The sequence below is a fragment of the Carya illinoinensis genome, chromosome 15, assembly GCF_018687715.1.
Source record: "Carya illinoinensis cultivar Pawnee chromosome 15, C.illinoinensisPawnee_v1, whole genome shotgun sequence".
In the NCBI taxonomy this organism is placed as follows: Eukaryota; Viridiplantae; Streptophyta; class Magnoliopsida; order Fagales; family Juglandaceae; genus Carya; species Carya illinoinensis.
Window position 1 is genome coordinate 36,890,737 of NC_056766.1, and position 21,335 is coordinate 36,912,071.

The 21,335-nt window shown below is 35.9% G+C and overlaps 2 protein-coding genes across 3 annotated transcripts; one reads left to right on the forward strand and one right to left on the reverse strand.

Moving 5' to 3' along the window:
- Positions 1 to 842: 842 nt before the first annotated feature.
- On the reverse strand, positions 843 to 7,856 carry LOC122296519 (pre-mRNA-splicing factor SPF27 homolog). Of its 2 annotated transcripts, none has more exons than XM_043106289.1 (7): positions 7,503 to 7,856; positions 4,451 to 4,626; positions 3,775 to 3,858; positions 2,754 to 2,823; positions 2,529 to 2,662; positions 2,396 to 2,454; positions 843 to 1,081 (listed from the first exon to the last, which is right to left on the reverse strand). In XM_043106289.1, the coding sequence occupies exons 1-6, from the start codon at positions 7,749 to 7,751 to the stop codon at positions 2,403 to 2,405; spliced, it is 765 nt and encodes a 254-aa protein (XP_042962223.1). In that variant the 5' UTR covers positions 7,752 to 7,856; the 3' UTR covers positions 843 to 1,081; positions 2,396 to 2,402. The 2 variants fall into 2 exon arrangements, with proteins under 2 accessions (XP_042962223.1, XP_042962222.1); XM_043106288.1 differs by lacking the exon at positions 843 to 1,081 and adding an exon at positions 2,074 to 2,263.
- A 10,460-nt stretch (positions 7,857 to 18,316) lies between these two features.
- LOC122296555 (guanine nucleotide-binding protein subunit beta-like protein) lies at positions 18,317 to 20,926 on the forward strand. The gene is made up of 2 exons (XM_043106339.1): positions 18,317 to 19,339; positions 20,607 to 20,926. Exons 1-2 carry the CDS (start codon positions 18,461 to 18,463, stop codon positions 20,706 to 20,708), a joined length of 981 nt encoding a protein of 326 aa, XP_042962273.1. The 5' UTR covers positions 18,317 to 18,460; the 3' UTR covers positions 20,709 to 20,926.
- The last annotated feature ends 409 nt before the right edge of the window (positions 20,927 to 21,335 follow it).

The following is a 21,335-nucleotide window of genomic DNA, read 5'->3' on the forward strand; positions in this document are numbered from 1 at the left end:
AATTTTTAGCCTTTTAGATATTTATTTATTTATTTACTTGTTCCAAACTCCTGCTTGCCGTTTTTTATTTTTTATTTTTTTGAACCTAATCAAGCATATTTCATATATTGAAAATTATAAGTAGCTACATAAGTTCTTAGGGTGGATCCTTTCCGGTCCACTCTTCATGTATAAAATACATGTAGGTAATATATCTAGCTGTATACAGCCAATAACTTGATTGGTTGCTGCCCATTGAAATGACTTCATTATCACACTTGCCTTGTCTAATACAGACTTATTACTGATTGGGATGATTTTTTTGAACAATGCAGGTAGCGGTGAAGACAATTCATCCCAATCCGGTCGAATTCAACGAGGATCCAAATATTAATGTGAGGTTATTTGTCAACCAAGCTCTGTAGTTAACTGATTAGGTCTCAATGTCTACCTAGATTTGAGAAGATAATTCATTCTTGTCTGGTTGAACTTAAGGAAGATCCATACGTTGATTATGAGTTTCTTTGCCAATTACCAAGCTTTGTTTTAGGAATTATAAATAATTTTTTTTGTAGGGCTTAAATGGGCATAACTTACAACTCAATATTAAATGAAAGGTAGTTATGTAAAATTAAAATTCATTTTTAATAAAAAGGTCGGCATAATTATATTAGTACATTGTAAAATTAAATGCAAAAGAAAGTCATATATAGTACATTGATCTAGAAAGTTCTTATTTCAATTATTAATCGGTTCAGTATCGGTTTTAAAATTTTTAAAATCGGTGTATTTTGATTCGATTTTAAAATTTATTCAAAATCGGACTTAACTAAACTGGTTACACCCGAGTACCCTTCCTCATATACATGAACCGGATCCACCCTTTTAATGTTACTAAACTAATTTCATAGTTCAAACAATCCATTGGTGTGATAATTTCCTTGATTTGTATCAAGATTTTCAATATCTTATTCCGAAGGTCGATTCAATGATCTAGTAAACGCTGCTCCTCTAGCAATTAAAGCTATCATTGCAGATATTGAACATCCAACCTTGTTGCTGATTCACTATACACCATAGATATCCACCACCATCTGCTGGCCTTTCGGGGTTGGAAAGAACAGAAGATCAATCCGTCTCAAAATTTAATGAATTTTTCTTTGATATTGCAAGGATCCTTTGAAAAATATTGTGTATATAATCGAAGAGTTATTAATATTATCTTGCCGAAAGAGAGTATGTGTACCCAAAAGCACCAAAGCTAAACCTTACCAATCATTCAACTACAAAGTATTGGTCCATATTCAGTTCTATGAACTCACTCTTTACTAATTTTGCTCCTTTGAAGTACACTCCCTTTGCAATGTGTACCCAAAACTACCAACTTTGTTACATTGCATTATATTACCAAATTGAAATAATGTATATCCCCCCATCAAGATCAGATGACATTACAGCTTTTCAATATCTCGAGGATACAATGGGTCAAAGTTGGTGGTTTGGTGTGCACAAGACAAAATAATTGGCAGTTTGGGACGATAATGGAAAAAAGGGGTAGTTTGGAGGTGTAGAGTATAATTCTCCATATTTACACACCTTTTAGTAGAATTTTTCCATATAATTTCCCAATAATGAGTCAAGTTTCACACAAACCTAATATAGCCACTTCAATTTGAAAGGTCAATAAGAGATGGCATAACAGGTGGACCATCATCAGGAGGCACACCTTAGACTCCAACCCCCACCCCACCCCTTTTTTTTGTAAGTAACATTCCACCCAAACTAGAAAGTAGCTCCAATTTGGGACGCTAAGCATGGATGCTGTCAACTCGTCCCCTGAACCAAGCATGAACCAATGTTTAATGGCTTGAGTTTAGCTTGATAGCCCCTCTATTTTTTTTTCCTTTTTTGTTCTTTTTAATTGCACTAAGCTCGAGCAGGCAGGTGCTCGGCTCGGCTCAGCAAGCAATCCTATTCATTAACTCCTAGTCCAACCCTCTAGTAAGACAATAGGGACAAGTTATAGGTATCTTGACGACTTTTATAGATTGATTCTTTATCAGGTCAATAAAAATGAGTGTCTAAACACTAATCTGGTTCAAACCACTGAAAATAGATCAATGCATTGATAATACTAGAAACAATTCATACATCAAATTCTTGAGTCCTAAAGTAGCAAAACTAATACTTATAATAGATCAAGGATGCCATCTCAAAGCAATGTTCTGATGTCACTTGGAGTCTTCATCTAGTATTCTTTTTTCTCATTGCGACAGGTACTCCCCTAATCATTATTCCAGACAACAATTATAGACAACAATCAAGGAAAATAAAATAATTAACATATCTGAAATCTGAGGAACAAAGCCATAGCACCAACTCTAAGAAACATATGATATCAGGAAAGAGAGCATACCCGATCATTATGAATGCACCACAGAACCATTCTGTAAATCAGCTTCCAGGTTCCAGCCTCTGAAAGGAAAAACATGAATAAGTTTTGAAACTAACATAAGATAGAAGGAAACATATAAAAGTATGCATATAACCTCTCCAATGCTTCTTTCCTCAGTTCTTCTATATGATTTTCAATCGTAGTACATGCAGTTTGAATTTGAATATTTTTCTGACAAAGCTCCTTCCATTGTATGGCCAAAGCACTAAGCTCATACGCAGTATTTTGCTGATGATTCAAAGAAGGAAGCTTATTTATCATATTTAAATGCAGCAAAGAATTGAGAAACAAAATTAGATGGGACAGACAGTTGAATCACCTGATGATATTTTCTTTCACGGTTCACTGTTTCAATCTTTTCATTTTGTTCCTGAGCTAATTTTTGCGTTCTGGAAATGATGATGCAAGTGAAAATAAGAAAATGAGCAAAACATGAATTGAGAAGGGAAGGGGCGTCAAGTTCTATCATATTCATCCAACATAAAGCTGACAACACCTGCACTATAACATGATTAACATCAAAGTTTATCTTGTTCATTGAAACAAGGCACCATTGCATTTAACCATATTTGATATTCACATGAATTAAGAGAAAACAAGAATGCAGTCCCAAGTACAAATTTATTTATGCCATGAAGGTCAGAATTATAGCTAATCAACTTAAGTTGCATCATCACAATTGGCGCAAACTATTAGTTAAAGACGTACAGGTTGAGATGAATTGGGGCACTACAATCAGCTTCAGTTCTCCAAAGTGCTCAGGTCAGAGATTAAGCACACTTGAAAACATTGGAAAAATACACCAAGAAGCTCACAATATGATCCAAAGGAAACATTTGGGCTAACAGTGTCTAAATTTGACGAAGCACACAGTTAACTATAGGAGCAATATGTCAGATGAAGAAGAAACTACCACAAGCCTGACCTAAGCAAGATACCAGCGGGAGTGTCAATACATTATTTACCTGGTTTGTTTTTGCAGATGAGATGAGATTAAAGTTGAAAATTGAATAAAATATTGTTAGAATATATTTTTTAATATTCTTTTTGTTTTGGGATTTGAAAAAGTTGAATTGTTTATTTTATTTTGTTTGGAAATTTGGAAAAGTTGTAATGATTAGATGAGATGAGTTGGGAAGGGAAAGTGTAATAATCATTGCAAAACTATAGAATTTTAGTATCCTGGCTCAGAATACCAAGCTTTTTAGCTGCATGCTATTTGAGAGTGAGTGAACAAATTAACATAATCAATGAAACACGGGTCACTGAAGCAGAAAGAGTCAATTTCTACAATGGAAGCAAATGATTATTGCACTGCATATAGAATCTTCCAAACAAACCTTGACAGGAGTACTTCCAATCGTTGAATGAACTGCTTTGAGAGATCTGGACCATATTTGACCATCAGGTCCAGATTTTCCAGACTGCAAAGAAACCATTTTATTAATAATAAGTAAAATAAACTAAATTATGGTCTTAATAAAGAAGTTAATGATATATAAGACTCTGGTAGGTTAGGAAGAAGATGAACAAAATGTAGAAAAGGAACCTAAACTACTCATTAAGTTCCTTGAATTAAAAGTATCATAGAAAAACAGTCACAAGGAGCCAGTCAATATTAATTACTTAGACAAAAAGCCTAGCACACTCAGGAGATGCTCTTGCAAATGTCCCATATACTTGGGCTTATGCCTATTCTTATGATTAAAATATATTTGTTTATCAATAAAAAAAAAATGCTTAGACAAAGAGCAAAACCCTATTCCAACTACTTGAGCTTGGGGTAACCACAGGAAATTTCGCTTACACTCACCACAGTCTGTACTGTGGGTATATACATCAATCATTTTAGTTATCTTCAGCGAATAATTTCACCACTTATGTATTAAAAAGCTTCTTTTCTCAAAATATGTGCTTGCACTCTTCCTTGTCCCCATGACAACATCCTTGTCCCCAATAAAAATTCCATATAGAGTTAAATAAAAAATTTATCAAGAATTGCAATAACTACTACACCTGATCATTTGGTACTGTAGCAAGCATTGAGCTCTCTGAAGTGTCTGCTTCCAAGCTGTTTCATCATTCCTTTTATTCATAGGTGGTGGTTCTAAATTATACCTTGACCTGTCAAGAGGCATGGGTGGCTTTCCAGCTCTCACACGCTCATACTCTCTAGCAATCATTGGGTGATTCTAAGATTCAAAATTCCGCAATCAGTCATGCTACTTTACATTCCTCACATCATTTTTTTAAGTGACCATTTGGATTCATCTATAATGCTTATATGAAACAAAAGTGGGAAAAATAAAACATCGAACCATAAAAATTGGCAGGAAACAGATTACAGAAGTCAAAATGCCGAAAAGAAACAATAATGTGTGAAGCCAAAGGCTTGAGTTGGAAGGTAAAGTGGAAAAAGCACTGCCGCCTCATATAATAGAGTTTGAAAATGGTTATAATAATAACAACACGATTTCTAGGAACCATGAACAATGGCCATATGATTTCCTACAAACCAAAAAAAAACTATATCTAAATGCACCCACTAATTATGATTGGATAAAAAAATATAAGAATAAAAGACCAAATGCTCCATTAGTTCACTCAAGAAACACCTCAAAAATTGCTAAAAAAAAGAAGAAAAGAAACACCTATTTTATTTTTATAATTAATAAGAGATTTTATTACCAACAAAAGGCACAGCCCAAGTACACAGGAAGTATACAAAGGAAATACCTACTACACTCTAGAAGAAGGAAAACGACTAAAACAGATTCAGTACATTATCATCATCCCTTACAAAAATCCTAACCCACAAACACAAAGTAGAAAAGAAAAAATTTCAAAGTTCTCCGAGAGAACGCTCTGTCTTCAAAACCTCTCCCATTCCTTTCCAGCCAAATATACCACATTAAACACAGAGGAATCATATTCCATCTGGCAGCTACACATTTCCTTCCCTCAAAACCTTCCAACATGCAAGAAGATCTACAACTTCCTTTGACATCACCCAATATAAACCTGTCTGACTCAAAACCTCATACCATAAAGACTTTGCCACCTCACAATGAAAACAGAGATGATTTACAGATTCACCATCCTTCTTGCACATGACACACCAATCAGCAATGCACAAACCACATTTTCTAAGGTTATCCGTGGTCAAAACTTTCTCTAGAGGAACCACCCAACTGAAAAACGCCACCTTAGTAAGAACCTTCACCCTCCAAATGGTTTTCCAAGGGAAAGCACAACCAGAATGACAAGTCAGCACCTTAAAAAAAGAACTAACAGAAAACCTGGACTTTCCAGCATGGTCCCACAGTAAACTGTCCTCTCTTCCCTGCATCACTTTTAAATTATAAATTCTTCCCGAAAAATCAGAAACATTATTCACTTCCCAGTCATTTACCTCTCTGATTAAATCAACATTCCACAGAATATTATTATCCGTATGTTGGAAATAATCTGCCACAGCAGAAGTTTGATCCCTTGCAATCCTAAAACGAGAGGGAAAATCAGATTTGAGAGCTGATTCCCACACCAAATATCTTGCCAAAAAAGAATTCTCTTCCCTTCCCCCACCTTAAATGTAATATGTTTCAAGAACTCCCCCCAACGTTTCCTAATGAACTTCCATAAACTCACCCCATATGTTCCACTAACTTCATTAGAACACCAATCCCCCCACCCACTCCCATATTTTACAGCAACAACATTCTTCCATAAAGCATCTCTATAAATGATATCTCATAGCCATTTCCCAAGAAGTGCTTTGTTAAACATCCTCAAGTTTCTCCCCAATCCTCCACAAGAAATTGGTTGACAAACCTCATTCCAACTAACCAAATGAAACTTTTTCTCCTCTCCCATACCACCCATAAGAAATTGCGATAAATTTTCTCAATTCTTTTAGCAACCCCTGCTGGCAAAGGGAAAAGTGAAAGCAAATATGTGGGAATATTAGCCAGCGTACTCTTTGTCAAAGTAATTTGTCCCCCTTTAGACAAGTATAGCCTTTTCCATCTAGCCAACCTTCTCTCAATCTTCTCAATCACCCCTTCCCATATGGAAACAGATTTGTGAGAGGCACCCAACGGAAGACCAAGATACTTCAGTGGCAACGAAGAATTTTACACTCATAAATATTAGCCAAATCTGAAATATTGGCTACTGCACCCACTGGAACAATTTCAGACTGATTAAGATTAATCCTTAGACCGAGACAGCTTCAAAACATAACAACATGCTCTCAAAGATTGAAGACGTTCTTGATTAGGCTCGCAGAAAATTAAAGTGTCATTGGCAAAGAGAAGATGAGATAATTTAATGCTATTCTGATCCTCATTGCCCACCTCAAAACCCAACAAGAACCTTCCTTCTACCGCCACTTCAATCATTCTACTCAACACATCCATAACAAGAACAAAAAGAAAGGGAGATAGCAGATCTCCTTGTCTCAAATCACAACAGCTATTAAAAAATCCAACCGGGGAACCATCCACCAAAATAGAAAATTGCGCCATCAAAATGCAATGCTTGATCCACAAACACCATTTCTCTCCAAAACCATACCTCCCAAGTAAGTACAAGAGGAAATCCCAACAAACATGGTCATATGCCTTTTCCATGTCCAAAAGAAAATAAAAAATAAAATGAAAAATCCCAAACTTTATGTTTTGATTACAAAGATCTGTGTAAATAGTTATTTTGGTTATTTGGTTTCGTTGACTTCACTTTCGATTCCTCAATTCTCTCAACAAACCAAACAGGTATAAGCGACTCACACTCCATGAGTCCAGTGAACTTACCCAGTTTTCTAAAACTCCATATTTTAACATTACACCGAGAATTTCTCTCCTTTTCTCTAGCTACCCCAACAGCCAAATGATGAAAAATTTGAAAATTTCTCATAAAATAGAACATAGAATTTAACTTTCATGATGTTATTCCTTCTGGGATATCACTAAAAAATGTATCTTCTTTATTTCTTCTTTGTCATCAATTTTCCTGGCACCCAAACACTCATAACAAAAAAAAGACCTTTATCAGATAAGCCAAGGGTTACCTCGAAATTGAACTTGGGCAGAGGAGGTAGGTCTTTGAGAAAGTCAGCAGGCTTCTTGGAGCTCCGACGCATCTCTTCCTCGACCAAACGGTCCACCTCTTCCTTGACTCTGGCGTTGCCGTAGTCGCCGTCGATGTACGGCAAGGCGTCGATGAGTTCGGCGCTCGATGATCCCGGCCAAGTGGGAGCCGAGGGCTGCGGCGGAGCCTCGATCATTAGCATTTCCCCGTTGCTATCGTGGTTCGCCATTCTTGCAGCACTAGCTCTCTCCAACTTCTAACCTTGTGGAAAATTACTATCTAATGGGCTACCTAGTATGGAGGATGTGATGGCTAGAAATGTTAAAAGTTAACAAATTGGGTTGAATTACGCTTACATATATAATGATAAGAGAAATACAAGGAAAATGTTAGGGTGCATACCATATTTGCATTTCAAATATGCACATTGTGTAATTTTTTTTTTTCTCTTTCAAGTATTTTTTAAACTTTTTTAATCATTAAAAAAATAAAAAATATATATATAAATTCAGACACAGTCACTTTTTTAATTATTAAGAAAAGATAAAAAAATAAAAATATATAAATGAACATATTTGATGAGCATGTCTAGGAGTCATATTATCATTTTTTTTTTATAATTTAATATATCTTAAGAAATTTCATTAGTTTATATAATATCAACGACTATTTGAAAGACTTTATACCCATATATATTTCATTTATATGTCATAATTTGATTTGTAAAATTAAAATTTTAAAATTTATATTTTAAATCAAATTATGTCACAGCGTATGGGGTTAAAGACATTCAAATAAAATTATTTTAAAAATAGAAAGAGATTAATAATCTTATGTACATAGTAAATTATGTCATATCAATTTATGAACTTTCTTTCAGATAAAATTTGCCAGTGAACTAACACTTTTCTTGAGAAATATCATGCAAACTAGGTATATGTAAATGATATTTACCACCTTTTTTTTAGTAAGATAATTCATGACAAATTATCTTAAAAGATAAATATATCAGATTGGGGGTGGAGTTCCTCGATACTCATCCTAAAATAAAAAATAATATGAAAAATGATATGAAATAATTGATCTAATTCCATAATGTTTTTTAGAAAGATAATATCTCAATTTTATTAAGATTATTTTTGGTGGAGGAATACCTTACCTTTGCGGGAAAGACCATGTGGGTCACAAAAATATCAAAATCAAGGTTTTTGCAAAACTTATATTGCCCACCTATACAAACTTATATAGAAAGGAAAAATAAAATAAAAATCTAAAACGATAATATTTTCAAATTATATCATGAAGCAACACAACATTATTTTGTCTTAAGCATATACTCTAACCATATGAGCTAGAAGTTGAGATAGGCTAGGAAAAGAACCATCAATACCCCTTCTCCCAAATTAGCTACATCATCTGTCTTTTATTTCCTTATCTAAATACGTGCTTAATTTTAAAAGATTTTTGGCTTAATTTTAAAAGACATTTACAAATGTAAACATAGGATGCCTTCTCATATAAACTCATGGCAACGTGTCGGATGAATGACAAAAGGACTCCATTACATGTACATGATGATTAATACACAGTAGACTCGTGCACCCAAAATCAAAACATCATCAATCTGAACCATTCAAACTCAACATCTCAAAATCACAGTATAAAGATAATCCATAAATATAATGAAAAAGATGCATTTTATTTAATTTTAATGAAAAGAAATGGGAAAGTTACAGAATATGCAAGGCTAAATTTTACAACATACCCACGACATTTACCCTACATTCTCAGTACATTTTTAGAAGCTAATCTACCTTAATGGTATTTTAAAATACTACAACAGTGCTGACGATACTCCCTCCATTTCTCTCCGCTTACTTTCTTCAATGACTTTAACTCCAATGCTTACAATCTCAAAAATGAGATTTTGTCCATTATCAAATCCCTTTTATAGGGTGGGAACATCAGGTGTTCTTTTAACGTACTTCTAACTCCAAACATGCTTGAATATAAGTCTTTCAGTCTCAGCCTGTATGCAAGATAACAAATAGACTAACGAGACAAGGCATGCATGTTCTTGCGACTTGCCTTGCGCCAAATCCACAGTTCTTTCCTAAATAAGAGTCTCCCACATGGCACTGGACCATATCTCTGGATTTAGATGATATGGCCTATAGAGTCGTAACCTTTTTTCTACAGACTTAATCCATATGTAGCTTATCAGGTGGAGTATGGTCCTTTGTGTACGACATTGTTGCCTTCTAAGCATTTTTGTGTTATCCAGGAAAACCCCTACATCCGTATGGGTCTTGTCCTTTACTGTTGCTCGCCTTGCACTCGTAACTCGCCCTCTATAACAATCTTTCTCGTCTTCATATGGTTGGCACCTCTTCTTGCTTGACTGATTATGGATGACAAATCCTTTGTTTCAGCGTATGCTGAGGCGTGTTAGCTTGACCTTCTACATAGTGATACTCGCTCTATCTCTGGACTAGCTGCACTCTGCATGCTACCACTATCTCGTCTTTCACCTTTCTAAGGAAATACTCTCTTCTTTGCCTTTCACTTGCCTTTAAAAGGTGGTCTGTCCTCTTGCGTTGACACAATTCCACATCCTCCATTCATTGTCTTATGTGAAGATACATGTATCTTGACAATTTATGAAAGATAATGATTTCTTTTGAAATCTATTATATGATAAGGCACGATTTCACTTAAAAATTATGATATGATAAGACAAGAAAGTATGCATGCATGCTCATGATGAAGTATGAATGTTAAGATACGTAACAAGTTATATTATGATAAAAAGACGGTACCATATGTGATGGACATATTGCATTGTCAGGTTGTACATTAATAAAGTGTTAGAAATACTTAATTAAGTTGCTAAGTGAGTGATTTATTTCATTAAATAAGAGTTGAGCACTTAATTATGCATTTAATTCTAGTACTGGATGCTAAATTGATTGATGCCAATATTTTGTACACAAGAGTTCCATGTTTGCCCTTAAAATAATAAACACTAATATTATACTTATATGTGGCATGGGGAGTTTTAGACTTGATATGAGTTGGTTAGGACAGAATCGTAATTGCAAGCACTAGTGGGTAAAACCTAAAACAACTAAAAGTTTCATCTCCTCACCCTTCAACCAATATTTCTTTAGAAAGAAAAGAACATTGTAATGGAGAAGCAAAGCATGAAAGGGCATTCTTGGAGGGAAGAAGATAAGCCCCAACAAAATATGACGCTAAGTCTGAGGCCATGGGAGAGAGGTGGGACATGAACCAATAGAGAATAAAATCAGTTATGGACCGAGGCTATGCGAGGGGGCGTGTGCGACATGAGGGAGAAAAGTAGGGCACGAGAGATTATATGTACAACGAATTGTGCTAGAATGAAGGGGAATCACTAGGAACTAGTACAAAGATTCACAGTAAAGAGTGTGTGGTTTTGCGCTATGCTCTATGAGCTATATTTCTTTCTTGTTTTTATTTTCACTTTTGAAAAGATGATGCAAGGCTAATTTTAGTAGCTTAGGTTGCGGGATGAGGTTTAATTTGTTTGGGTTTTTGGTTAATGATATTTCTATGGTTTAAACGTTATTTTTACTATCTTGTAAGTTTGAAATCAAATTGAAACTAGAAAGAAGCTCTTGTTCATGTTTTGTTGTAGACGTAAGGTACAACAAAGACTTGATTTATCAAGGCTCCTTGCAGTCGGATGCTATCATGGGTTTAGCTGGTAATGTAGTGAAGATTTTAAAGAAATGGTGCAAAATTGAGTGTGAACTCTCCATCTTCCGATTATCAATTCCTTGACTAGATTGATAGTTGAGAAAACTTACTAAAAACTATAACAAAATGAACCCCATCCGCGGCTCAAGTGTTTGATAAATTTCTTCTTAGATTTTTCCTTTTGAAATCTTAAGTATATTTTCTGACTTCATTTTGCTGCATTTAGTTTCATACATTCTTTATCCAATTTTCAGTGATTCTTTACATGTTAAGAAGTAGGAATAGAATTGATACCTCATCATTTAGATTCAGACTCACATGTGGATATGTTTATAGCTTGATTTTGTAATTAGATTACATAAATCCTTACATACACTCTATTTTTATACAGCCATAAAAAGTTCAAAAAGAATTCACATGGCACCCTTTCTCCTTTCTTTATACATAAACCATAAGATTTTATATAGCATTTTCAAGGTTGTTTTAATACCCTTTTGTCCATGTGGAATACAATCCTGAATTTATTCTTGATTCAACTAGGCACTTTTACACTTGCAAAAACACATTTGGCTTAACGTCATACATGCTGGTAGTGCACCCAATGTGTCTTCCTTATGTATGGATTATACAACTTAATACCACGGGCGAAATTGAAATTTAATTAGATTCACTAACCCTAACTTGCAGGGGTCAACAATTGTTATCAGCCTATGACAAATGAAAAGATAAGTTAAAGCATTTCATGCACAGTCCAAGCCTATGTTCATGCTATTTACATATGTAACTATGAGTATGAATGCTTTTCAAGAAAGCTTGTATTTTATTATGTCTACTATATGATGTATTGCTTATTGAATATTCGACTCATTTTTGTATGTTTTTATGTTTTAACCTCCCCAGGTGAGAATCTTTATGAAGTTAAGTTGGAGCCGCAAAACAGAGCTTGGTCCAAGGAGACGAGGATGATGCCTAAACAGTTTATGACATACTTAGTTTTATAATTTTCAGTTTTAGTAAGTTAGTTGGTTAAACACATAGACTTGATTGATTTTAATAAGTGTTTCCATAGACTCTCTTTTAGATTTTAAGTATTTTAATAAAGATTGATTTTATTTATACATGAAATCTTTTGTATCTAGCGCTTTGTTAAGAAGAAAAGTTAAGTCAATTTTAGTAGAATATTGGTTCCCTAAGATTTCTAAAAATGACTTTATTGAGAAACCAGGTGTCACACAGAATGTCCTACAAAGTCTAGATTGTCCTTTCTGATTGTCCATCGGTCTATGGATGGTATGCACTACTGAACCTTAGCTTAATGTTCATCACTGCTTGCAACTTCTTAAAAAATGAGACGTGAGCCTTGTGTCTAGATCCGATACCATAGTCTAGGGCACTCTGGGAAGTCTAACTATTTCTTTTATAAATAATAGTAAGCTTACTTAGGGTGTCAAAGGTTGTAACCAGTAGAAAGTGGGCACTCTTGGCCAATTTATTCATGATTACCCAAATCGCATCCTTACGACTTGGGGTTCGGGGCAATTAGACCAAAAAGCCATAGCGACGTGCTCCCACTTCCACTCTAGAATGGGTAAGAGTTGTAAATTTCCGAATGGTCTCTTATGCTCATCTTTTACACTCATACACATAGCATATCTCTCGATGAAGTGTGCGATATTTCATTTCATTCATTCCCACTATAAACCCTTTTTGCTATCCTGATACATCTTTGTGCCTCCAAGATGCACTAAATATGGTGAGTAATGAGTTTTGTCTAATATTCTTTTCAAAATTTCAGAATTAGTCAGGACTAGGGTTGTAATTGAGCTTAGTCAAGCTAGTCTTAGGCTTGCTGAGTTCAGCTTGACTCCAAATACTCGAGTTCGAGATTTTTATTTATTCTTTGTTTGAGCTCGACTCGATAAGTTAAACTCCCAACTTGGGCTCTAGCTTTAATTGTTTAATTTTTTTAATAAGATTTAATAATTAATAAATTAGATAAAAAAAAAAAAAATTAATATTGAATTTTTACAACTAACATATATCTATTTCTTATATGGTTCTTGCATACTAGTATATAAAATTATTAAATCTTATCGAATTATTATTGTACAAATTATAAAATATAGCTATGAAGTATATTCAATATATAGACATAAATAATTAGATTATATATTATATATTTAATTATAAAAGTGTTATGCTTATATTATTGGCTAATACATATATATATGTATACATACATAGATGTGTATATATATTTATTAATATATGAATGAGCTTTAATCGAGTTGAGCTAACTAGTCAACTTGGGCATAAATAAGCAGACCTTAATGAGCCTTAGCCAAGTCAAATTGAGTTTTGTTAGGTATGTGTCATTTAATAATCGAGCAAGTATCTGCTTTCATAGGAGAGCTTTTTTTTTTTTTTTTTAATGAGTTAAGTTCAATTCAAGTTAACCAAGCGAATACCGAGCATACTATTGAACAGACTGGTTTATTTAGAACCCTAGTTAAGACTACTCTTTGCCCTCTATATATAAAGTCTCATTCTTATCAAAACTAAAATGCAAGGGTCTTTTTCCTAATTGGACTCTTTGCAAGATCTCCAATAACTTTGGATCCTTCCTCCAGTGGCTTTTTAGTTCATTAAAGTCACTCACTCTTAATTTCTACATTGCGGTGAGAATTTTCTCTTGTGGTGAGTCCTTCACCAACAAATGCCTTAGTCCTTCAAGTAGTGAATCCACACGTGTGGAACCTCCTATGTCCTTAGACTTGAACTTAAGATTTAGCGTATCAGCGACTACATTGGCTTTTTCGAGGATATACTTGATCTCGCATCGAGAGTCGTTTATAGTCTCCATCGATCTCTATTGTCTCATGTTGAGGTTCTTTTGGGTGAAGAAATACTTCAAACTCTTATGATCTGTGTATACTTAATACACCAAGGCTGCTAACTCCATATCATGAGTGGGATAGTTCTTCTCATGGTCCTTCAGTTGCCTTGATGCAAAACCTACTAACATTCCTTCTTGCATTAGGACACATCCTAATCCATATTTCGATGTGGCACTATATGCCATGAATGGTTTGTGGGTCTCTAGTAATGCTAACACAAGTGTTGTGGTTAACCTTCTTTTTAGTTCTTCAAAAGTCTGCTTACACTTCATGATTCAAGTGAATTTGGTGTTCTTTCTTGTCAACGCTGTGAGAAAATTTGATAATTTGGATAACTCTTCTACAAATCTCCTGTCAGAACCAATTAAGCCCAAGAAACTCCTAACCTCATGTACCATGGTAGGCCACTACCAATCGACGACTATCTCGAGCTTACTTGGGTCTATTGTGACTCCTTTCCTAGATATCACATGACCAAGAAACTTAACTTCCTGTAATTAAAACTCTCACTTGTTGAGCATGGATAACAATTGATGTTCTTTAAGCTTTCCTAGTACCAACCTTAGATGATCCTTGTGATCCTTAACATTCTTGGAGTACACTAGGATATCATCCATGAAAAACACCACAAACATATCCAAGAATGGTCTAACACCCTATTCATATATCTATAAATGCCGCTGCGGTATTAACTAACCCAAATTGCATCATAGTAAACTCAAAATGACCATACCTCATCCGAAACCCAATTTTTGGTATGCCACGTTCCCTAATCCTTAATTGGTGATAATCGAACCTAAGATCAATTTAGAAAATATTGCAGTTCCCTAAAACTGGTCAAACAAATCATAATTGGTAAGAGATACCCATTCTTTACAATCACCTGATTCAACTCTTGGTAGTCGATGCAAATCCTAAGGGTCCCATCTTTCTTCCTAACAAATAGTATCAGTAATCCCCAAGGGGATAGACTTGGCCTAATAAATCTCTTCATCAATAATTCCTACAATTGACATTTCAAATTTGTTGGGGCCATCATATAAGGTGTCTTATGTACTGGAACTATTTAAGGCTTTAATTCAACCAGAAATTCAATTTCCCTAGGAGGGGTAATCTTGTAAATTCTCCAAATACTTCTGGCAACTCATCCTCTGTTGGCAATTCAATTGACATTTTAGATTTGTCGGGGCCATCATATAAGATGTCTTATGTATTGGAACTATTTCAGGCTCTAGTTCAACCAAAATTCAATTTCCCTAGGAGGGGGAACTTGTCCTCTATTGATATTCCTTGCACCTCCTTAGATTACTTCTCCTTAAGCACCAAGTACACTAAATAGACTTCGGCTTTACTCGCCAACTCCCTTTTAGCATGAAGTGAGATTATTATTCATTGGCCCATGGCATTGATCGTAACTTATTGCATTAGAATAGTCTATCTTCCATTCTAAGCACTTGAATGTTATAATCCATTGTCGGCAGTCAATACTCACAAATGGTCTAGATAACCAATCCATACCTAAAATAACATTGAAACGCAATAAGTTGAATACTATCAGGTCTGCCTTTATGATGACTCTACCTACTTCTGAGGTACAATTTGCAACCATCGTTTCTCAGTTCTGTAGCACTATGGAAACCTTCTGTTGCATTGTTTCTACCTTAAGACTGCTTATTCTAGCAAATGTAGTGGCTACAAATGTTTAAGATGGGCCAAAGCAAATAAGGCACTTGAGCAGTATCGAAACACTCTAACTCACCTTGTGACTATGCCCGCCTCTTGAGTCTCTAGAGTGAAGGCGTACACTCTCGCTTGTATTACTTGCCTTTGGTCTCCTTATCCTCCACTAAGGCAGGTGCACTACACTAGCATTGCTTGAATGCAATCCTTAGTGAAATGTCTTGTCCGTCCACATTTATAGCATGAGAGTGAGGTCTATTGACACTCTCCCTCTTGAGACCTATGACAAGAACCACACATCGGTGTTCTACCTCTCATATAGACTCTAGGAGTAGTTGGTGGGCATACTTCTATCCTTGCCACGAACTTCTAAGGAGAATCTGAGCTACTTCCCTCGCTAGTGAATGTCCTCCACTTTTGGCCCCTCGTAACGACCAACAAATTCTTTAATCTCCAACCAAACCACTTGTGTCCTTATAAACATCTGTAGTCCATCCTAGAACTACTATGTTCGTATACTATCTATAAAGACAAAGTAAGGGGCAAACCTTCCCAACTCCATGAATTTAGTAGCATATTGCTCTACCATCATGCTTCCTTGTACCAAATTAGCAGTTTCTTTTGACTTATCTTGCCACATAATGGTGGAAAAGTATTGGTCGTCGAACTCCTTCTTGAACATTTCCCAAGAAATCACTTCCATGGTAAGTAGTTACCTCTTGGCATGAATGAACCGTATTTATAAATGATTGATACTCTATCATCGTAGGACCATTTTGGTTAGGCATTACGTTTTACATGGCCTAGCCAGTCCATCCAAGGGAAGAATATTGTTAACCACATGATTGTATTTGTAAGTCACTAATAATAATAATAAAAAAAAAATCATAGTTTTATTCAAACTGAATATGAGCTTTCATCATGAATTAGTCATCTCTAATCATATTAATTAATGTTTTATATATATATATATATATTTGTTATGATCCTAAATGTTAAAACTTAACTAAACTAGTATTCAACATTTTTAGAATTTTTGGATCAATAGCTTGACTTTTTTAACAATTGGTATAAGAACAAAGACTATTTCACAAGTTTGAGTTACAAAGGGCGGCTTATAGGTTAAGTTCAAATGTCTTGATATTTTAAATAAGTTTGATGTAAGTCATTGGGTTCTATTAGATTGATGAAGTCACCCAAAGAAAAAAATGTTACCATTGAGTCATTGTGAATAAGGTCGTAGTAGACGTTGGATTAAAAAACATGATGAAATGTTATAATCCTTAGAATTAGTGGCTTAACCAAATTATTAGTATCCAATACTTCTCATCTTTCTTTTTTTTTTTCCTAAAAAAGCATTTCATAGATAAACTAAGTGGTTACAATATACTAAATTCAATGGAATGAGAGTCCACAACAATCATCCAAAAACAAGTAAATGCAACACAAGAAAAATAAAAAAGAGAGATTTGGAGCAAAAAATTTGGTTCTCCCCCCCCTCCTCCCAATTTCCCATTAAGGGGAAGCTGCTTGAAGCGATTTTTGCATAGTCTGATAAACAGACTATAAAATTATGACTAAAAGTCACAATAGATTGTTGTGTGCTGCATTTTGTTGGTCCGGATTAGCCGAATGAGACTTTCACGACCACTTTATCTTGATCCTTGATTAGGAAAAACAAGAACATAAAGAAGTAGCAATCGGAAGATGGGACAATACGCTGCCATAGAACCTTCATTGAACGGTGGAGATGTATTTAGCACACGTGCCACTCTTGGAAAGAAGGTAAAAGTTGAATCTAAGAGATCCAAAGTTGTTGACCCAGATAGTGCCACATGTGGCGGTAGCAGACTCCCCGTGACTCGGCGGCACGTGAGGCTAATGTGCACTGTGAGTCGTGTGTGACATGCATGCACCGCTTGTTTGGTTAGTTTTCTTCTATAGTCTAGCATATTTGCAGCTAGAGAATCTGGTAGTGAGTCGTGTGGCGATCATAGGATGCTGGTAAGCAGCAAATTAGTGCATCTTGATGCTATAAACGGAAAACTAAGAAAATTTAGATAAAAAAATAATTTACATTTTTGACGTTGGCCGAATAAGGGGAGGGAGGGAATCAAAACTCCACCCCCTTATGGGCGAAGAAACTAGATGGCTGAGTCTTTGGTAGATCTTTGGGATCAATGTGGGCATTTAATAATTTTAAATAATCTTTTATGTTACTAATTAATGAAGGAAATACTTTAAAATATATTATATCAGTTGATAATATTGGAGATGATAAATATTGAATTAAAAAGAGATATGCAAAAAAAATTGTTTTCATCTCACATGTTTGATCAATGCACCAAGAAAATTTTAAAAAGAAAACGTAAAAAGCAAAATCCCAATTTAAGGACAGGTAAATCCAGAGCGGGAATTAGCTCGTACAAGTTTACAAACAAGCCTTGGGATAGGGCTTAGAAAACCCTAGGGGCGAATGAGTGTTTCGCATACCCAGTATCGTCTGATATAAATACGCTTCGTTCGGCCATTTGCCTCCGCACGCACGCTCTCCACCTCCGAAAACCCTTTGAAGCAGCAGCAACGAGCGAGGGATTGAGGAGAGCAAGAAGCTGCAAAAATGTCGGAAGGACTTGTTCTCCGTGGTACCATGAGGGCCCATACCGACATGGTGACGGCCATCGCTACACCGATTGACAATTCTGATATGATTGTCACTTCATCCCGTGACAAGTCAATCATCGTCTGGCACCTCACCAAGGAGGAGAAGACCTACGGTGTGCCCCGCCGCAGGCTTACGGGCCACTCCCATTTCGTCCAGGATGTCGTGCTCTCCTCCGACGGCCAGTTCGCTCTATCCGGTTCATGGGACGGCGAGCTCCGGCTGTGGGACCTTCAGGCCGGCGTCTCTGCACGTCGCTTTGTGGGCCACACCAAGGATGTACTCTCCGTCGCCTTCTCGATCGACAACCGTCAGATCGTATCCGCCTCCCGCGACCGCACGATCAAGCTCTGGAACACATTGGGTGAGTGCAAGTACACCATTCAGGATCAGGATGCCCACACCGATTGGGTCTCCTGCGTCCGGTTCAGTCCCAACACGCTTCAGCCCACCATTGTCTCAGCTTCGTGGGATCGGACCGTGAAGGTCTGGAACTTGAGCAACTGTAAACTCAGGAACACGCTGGCGGGTCACGGCGGGTATGTCAACACGGTTGCCGTCTCGCCGGACGGGTCTCTGTGCGCGAGCGGAGGCAAGGACGGCGTGATCCTGCTCTGGGACCTGGCAGAGGGGAAGAGGCTCTACTCGCTTGACGCTGGGTCTATCATCCACGCGCTGTGCTTCAGCCCCAATAGGTACTGGCTTTGCGCGGCGACCGAACAGAGCATCAAGATCTGGGACTTGGAGAGCAAGAGCATTGTTGAGGATCTCAAGGTGGACCTCAAGACTGAGGCAGAGAAGGCGGATGACAACACTTCTAATAGCAATAAGAAGAAGGTAAATTTCCTTGTCTAGAAAGAGAAGGAAAACTTGCCTTTGTTTGGCTTATTGTGATTGGTTTTTTTATGGTAATTGATTGCTGATTAAGTGCGTTATGTTGATTTGGGTGTGTGTACTGCATTGTATTTATATCTTTTATTGATAGCTATGTGCTTGTCATCAGATATAGGACATTGTTTAAGTTATAAAATGGTTTTTAAAATATATTTCCTGGGATTGAGATTTGGCATTAACTTTGTTGTTTTGCATACAGTTTTTTTCATCTATTGAGTTCTACGCCGTTTCATTTTTGATGATTTTTTTTTTTAAAATTTTGAGATTTAGCCATTTGCATGGCATGACGGATTAATTTATCATGTTAACATTAACTAGGAAAATGGTTGTGTGATTAACCATCCTGCTAGTGGTTTAAGTTAATGTGGTTATTGTTCGTTTAACGTTGTTATCCCCTAATGTAGTTTAGTGTAATTGGTTGAACTTGTATAGCAATCACTTCTCTTCCCTGTCTAGATCCTCTGGAAGCGTCTAGATTAAGTATTTTTTCCACATCGGTTCTTGATAAGCCTTTTTCCATTCTGGTACTAATAACCATTATAAGTATCTTATAGCTCTGTTATGCTCAGTAAGCGATTCATGTTCTTCTAACTGGTTAATAATAAGCTTATGGTTGATTAAGTTTTATTATTATTTTTCCTTGTTATGCCCGTTTCAAATTTATGGTAGAGCTGGAAAAATGAATTTGAAAAGGGTCCCGCCCATGTTTTTGCAGATTGTCTTGTAATTGCCATGTTTTGTTTAAGACCAGACTTTTTTTTTGCCTTTTTGATAATATTCTGCCTTAATGCTCCAATAGAGTTGGTTTTCGAATCTCATGTCATCAAGGTTGTATGATTGTGTGTAGAGTTTGGAAGGATATTCTGGATATCTGATGTTATTTGAGAACTGAGAAGTGGCATGTTAATGCTCTGTATGATAACTTGATTTGCTGAAAGTGGTTAACCCGTCTTATGAATGCGAAAAAGTAAGTTGTGCTGAAACAATTCTATAACAATGACTGCAAATTAGGCTTCAAGGGCGTATCTATCCTGTAGATAAATTGACTAATAAAACAATGCTGGTTTGTCTTCCTTGAGGATGTTATAGTATGAAGGATATAAATTATGTTTCTGCTTGTTAGATCTAATTTTGGAGAGTTAGTAGTTATGTTCCTATCTTTATAACGGACTATGAAATTTACTTTTTTATTTTTGCATTGAATTGTTAGGTTATCTACTGCACAAGCTTGAACTGGAGTGTTGATGGCAGCACACTATTCAGTGGATATACAGATGGTATTGTGAGAGTGTGGGGAATTGGTCGTTACTAGTAAACCTCAAGAAATTATTCAACTTCGGCTTCAAGAACAAACCTGTTGCTCTTTTTAATGTTAGAAGTTTTAAAATCTTTTATGATTTTGTTGGCAACGGTGAAGATTTGATCATGTTTGACATTGGGGTTGAGGCTAATGATGTTTTTGTTTTGGTTTTTATGTTAGATGTCGTATTCGTATTTAAAATTGTGGAAATGAAGATTGTCTTAGCTGCATGGTTTGATAGCACATACATACATTCTTCTGCGTATGTGCCCGTGGTGATATCGATCTCATTCATTGGTTGTGTATGCTTTTGCCCTCGTATTTTGGGAGCGTCAAAACATTGATTGTCTTCTACTGTGGTGGTTTGGGGGTTACGGTCCTACGGATATCGATTTGAGTGGTTGATGCCCCACGGTCAAGGCCTTTGACACGACTGGTGGAGATGTGAAAATGCACACTTAATAAGAGAATGATTCAGGCCTACTACCCACACAGGATGAGACGAGAAATCTGTAAGTAATAGCGGGATAGTTTGTAAATGATAATGAACTGTAAATGATATGAAATTGGTTGGGTTAAAATATTTTATAAGATTTTGAAAAATGGAAAATAAAAAATTGAATAAAAATATTATAAAGT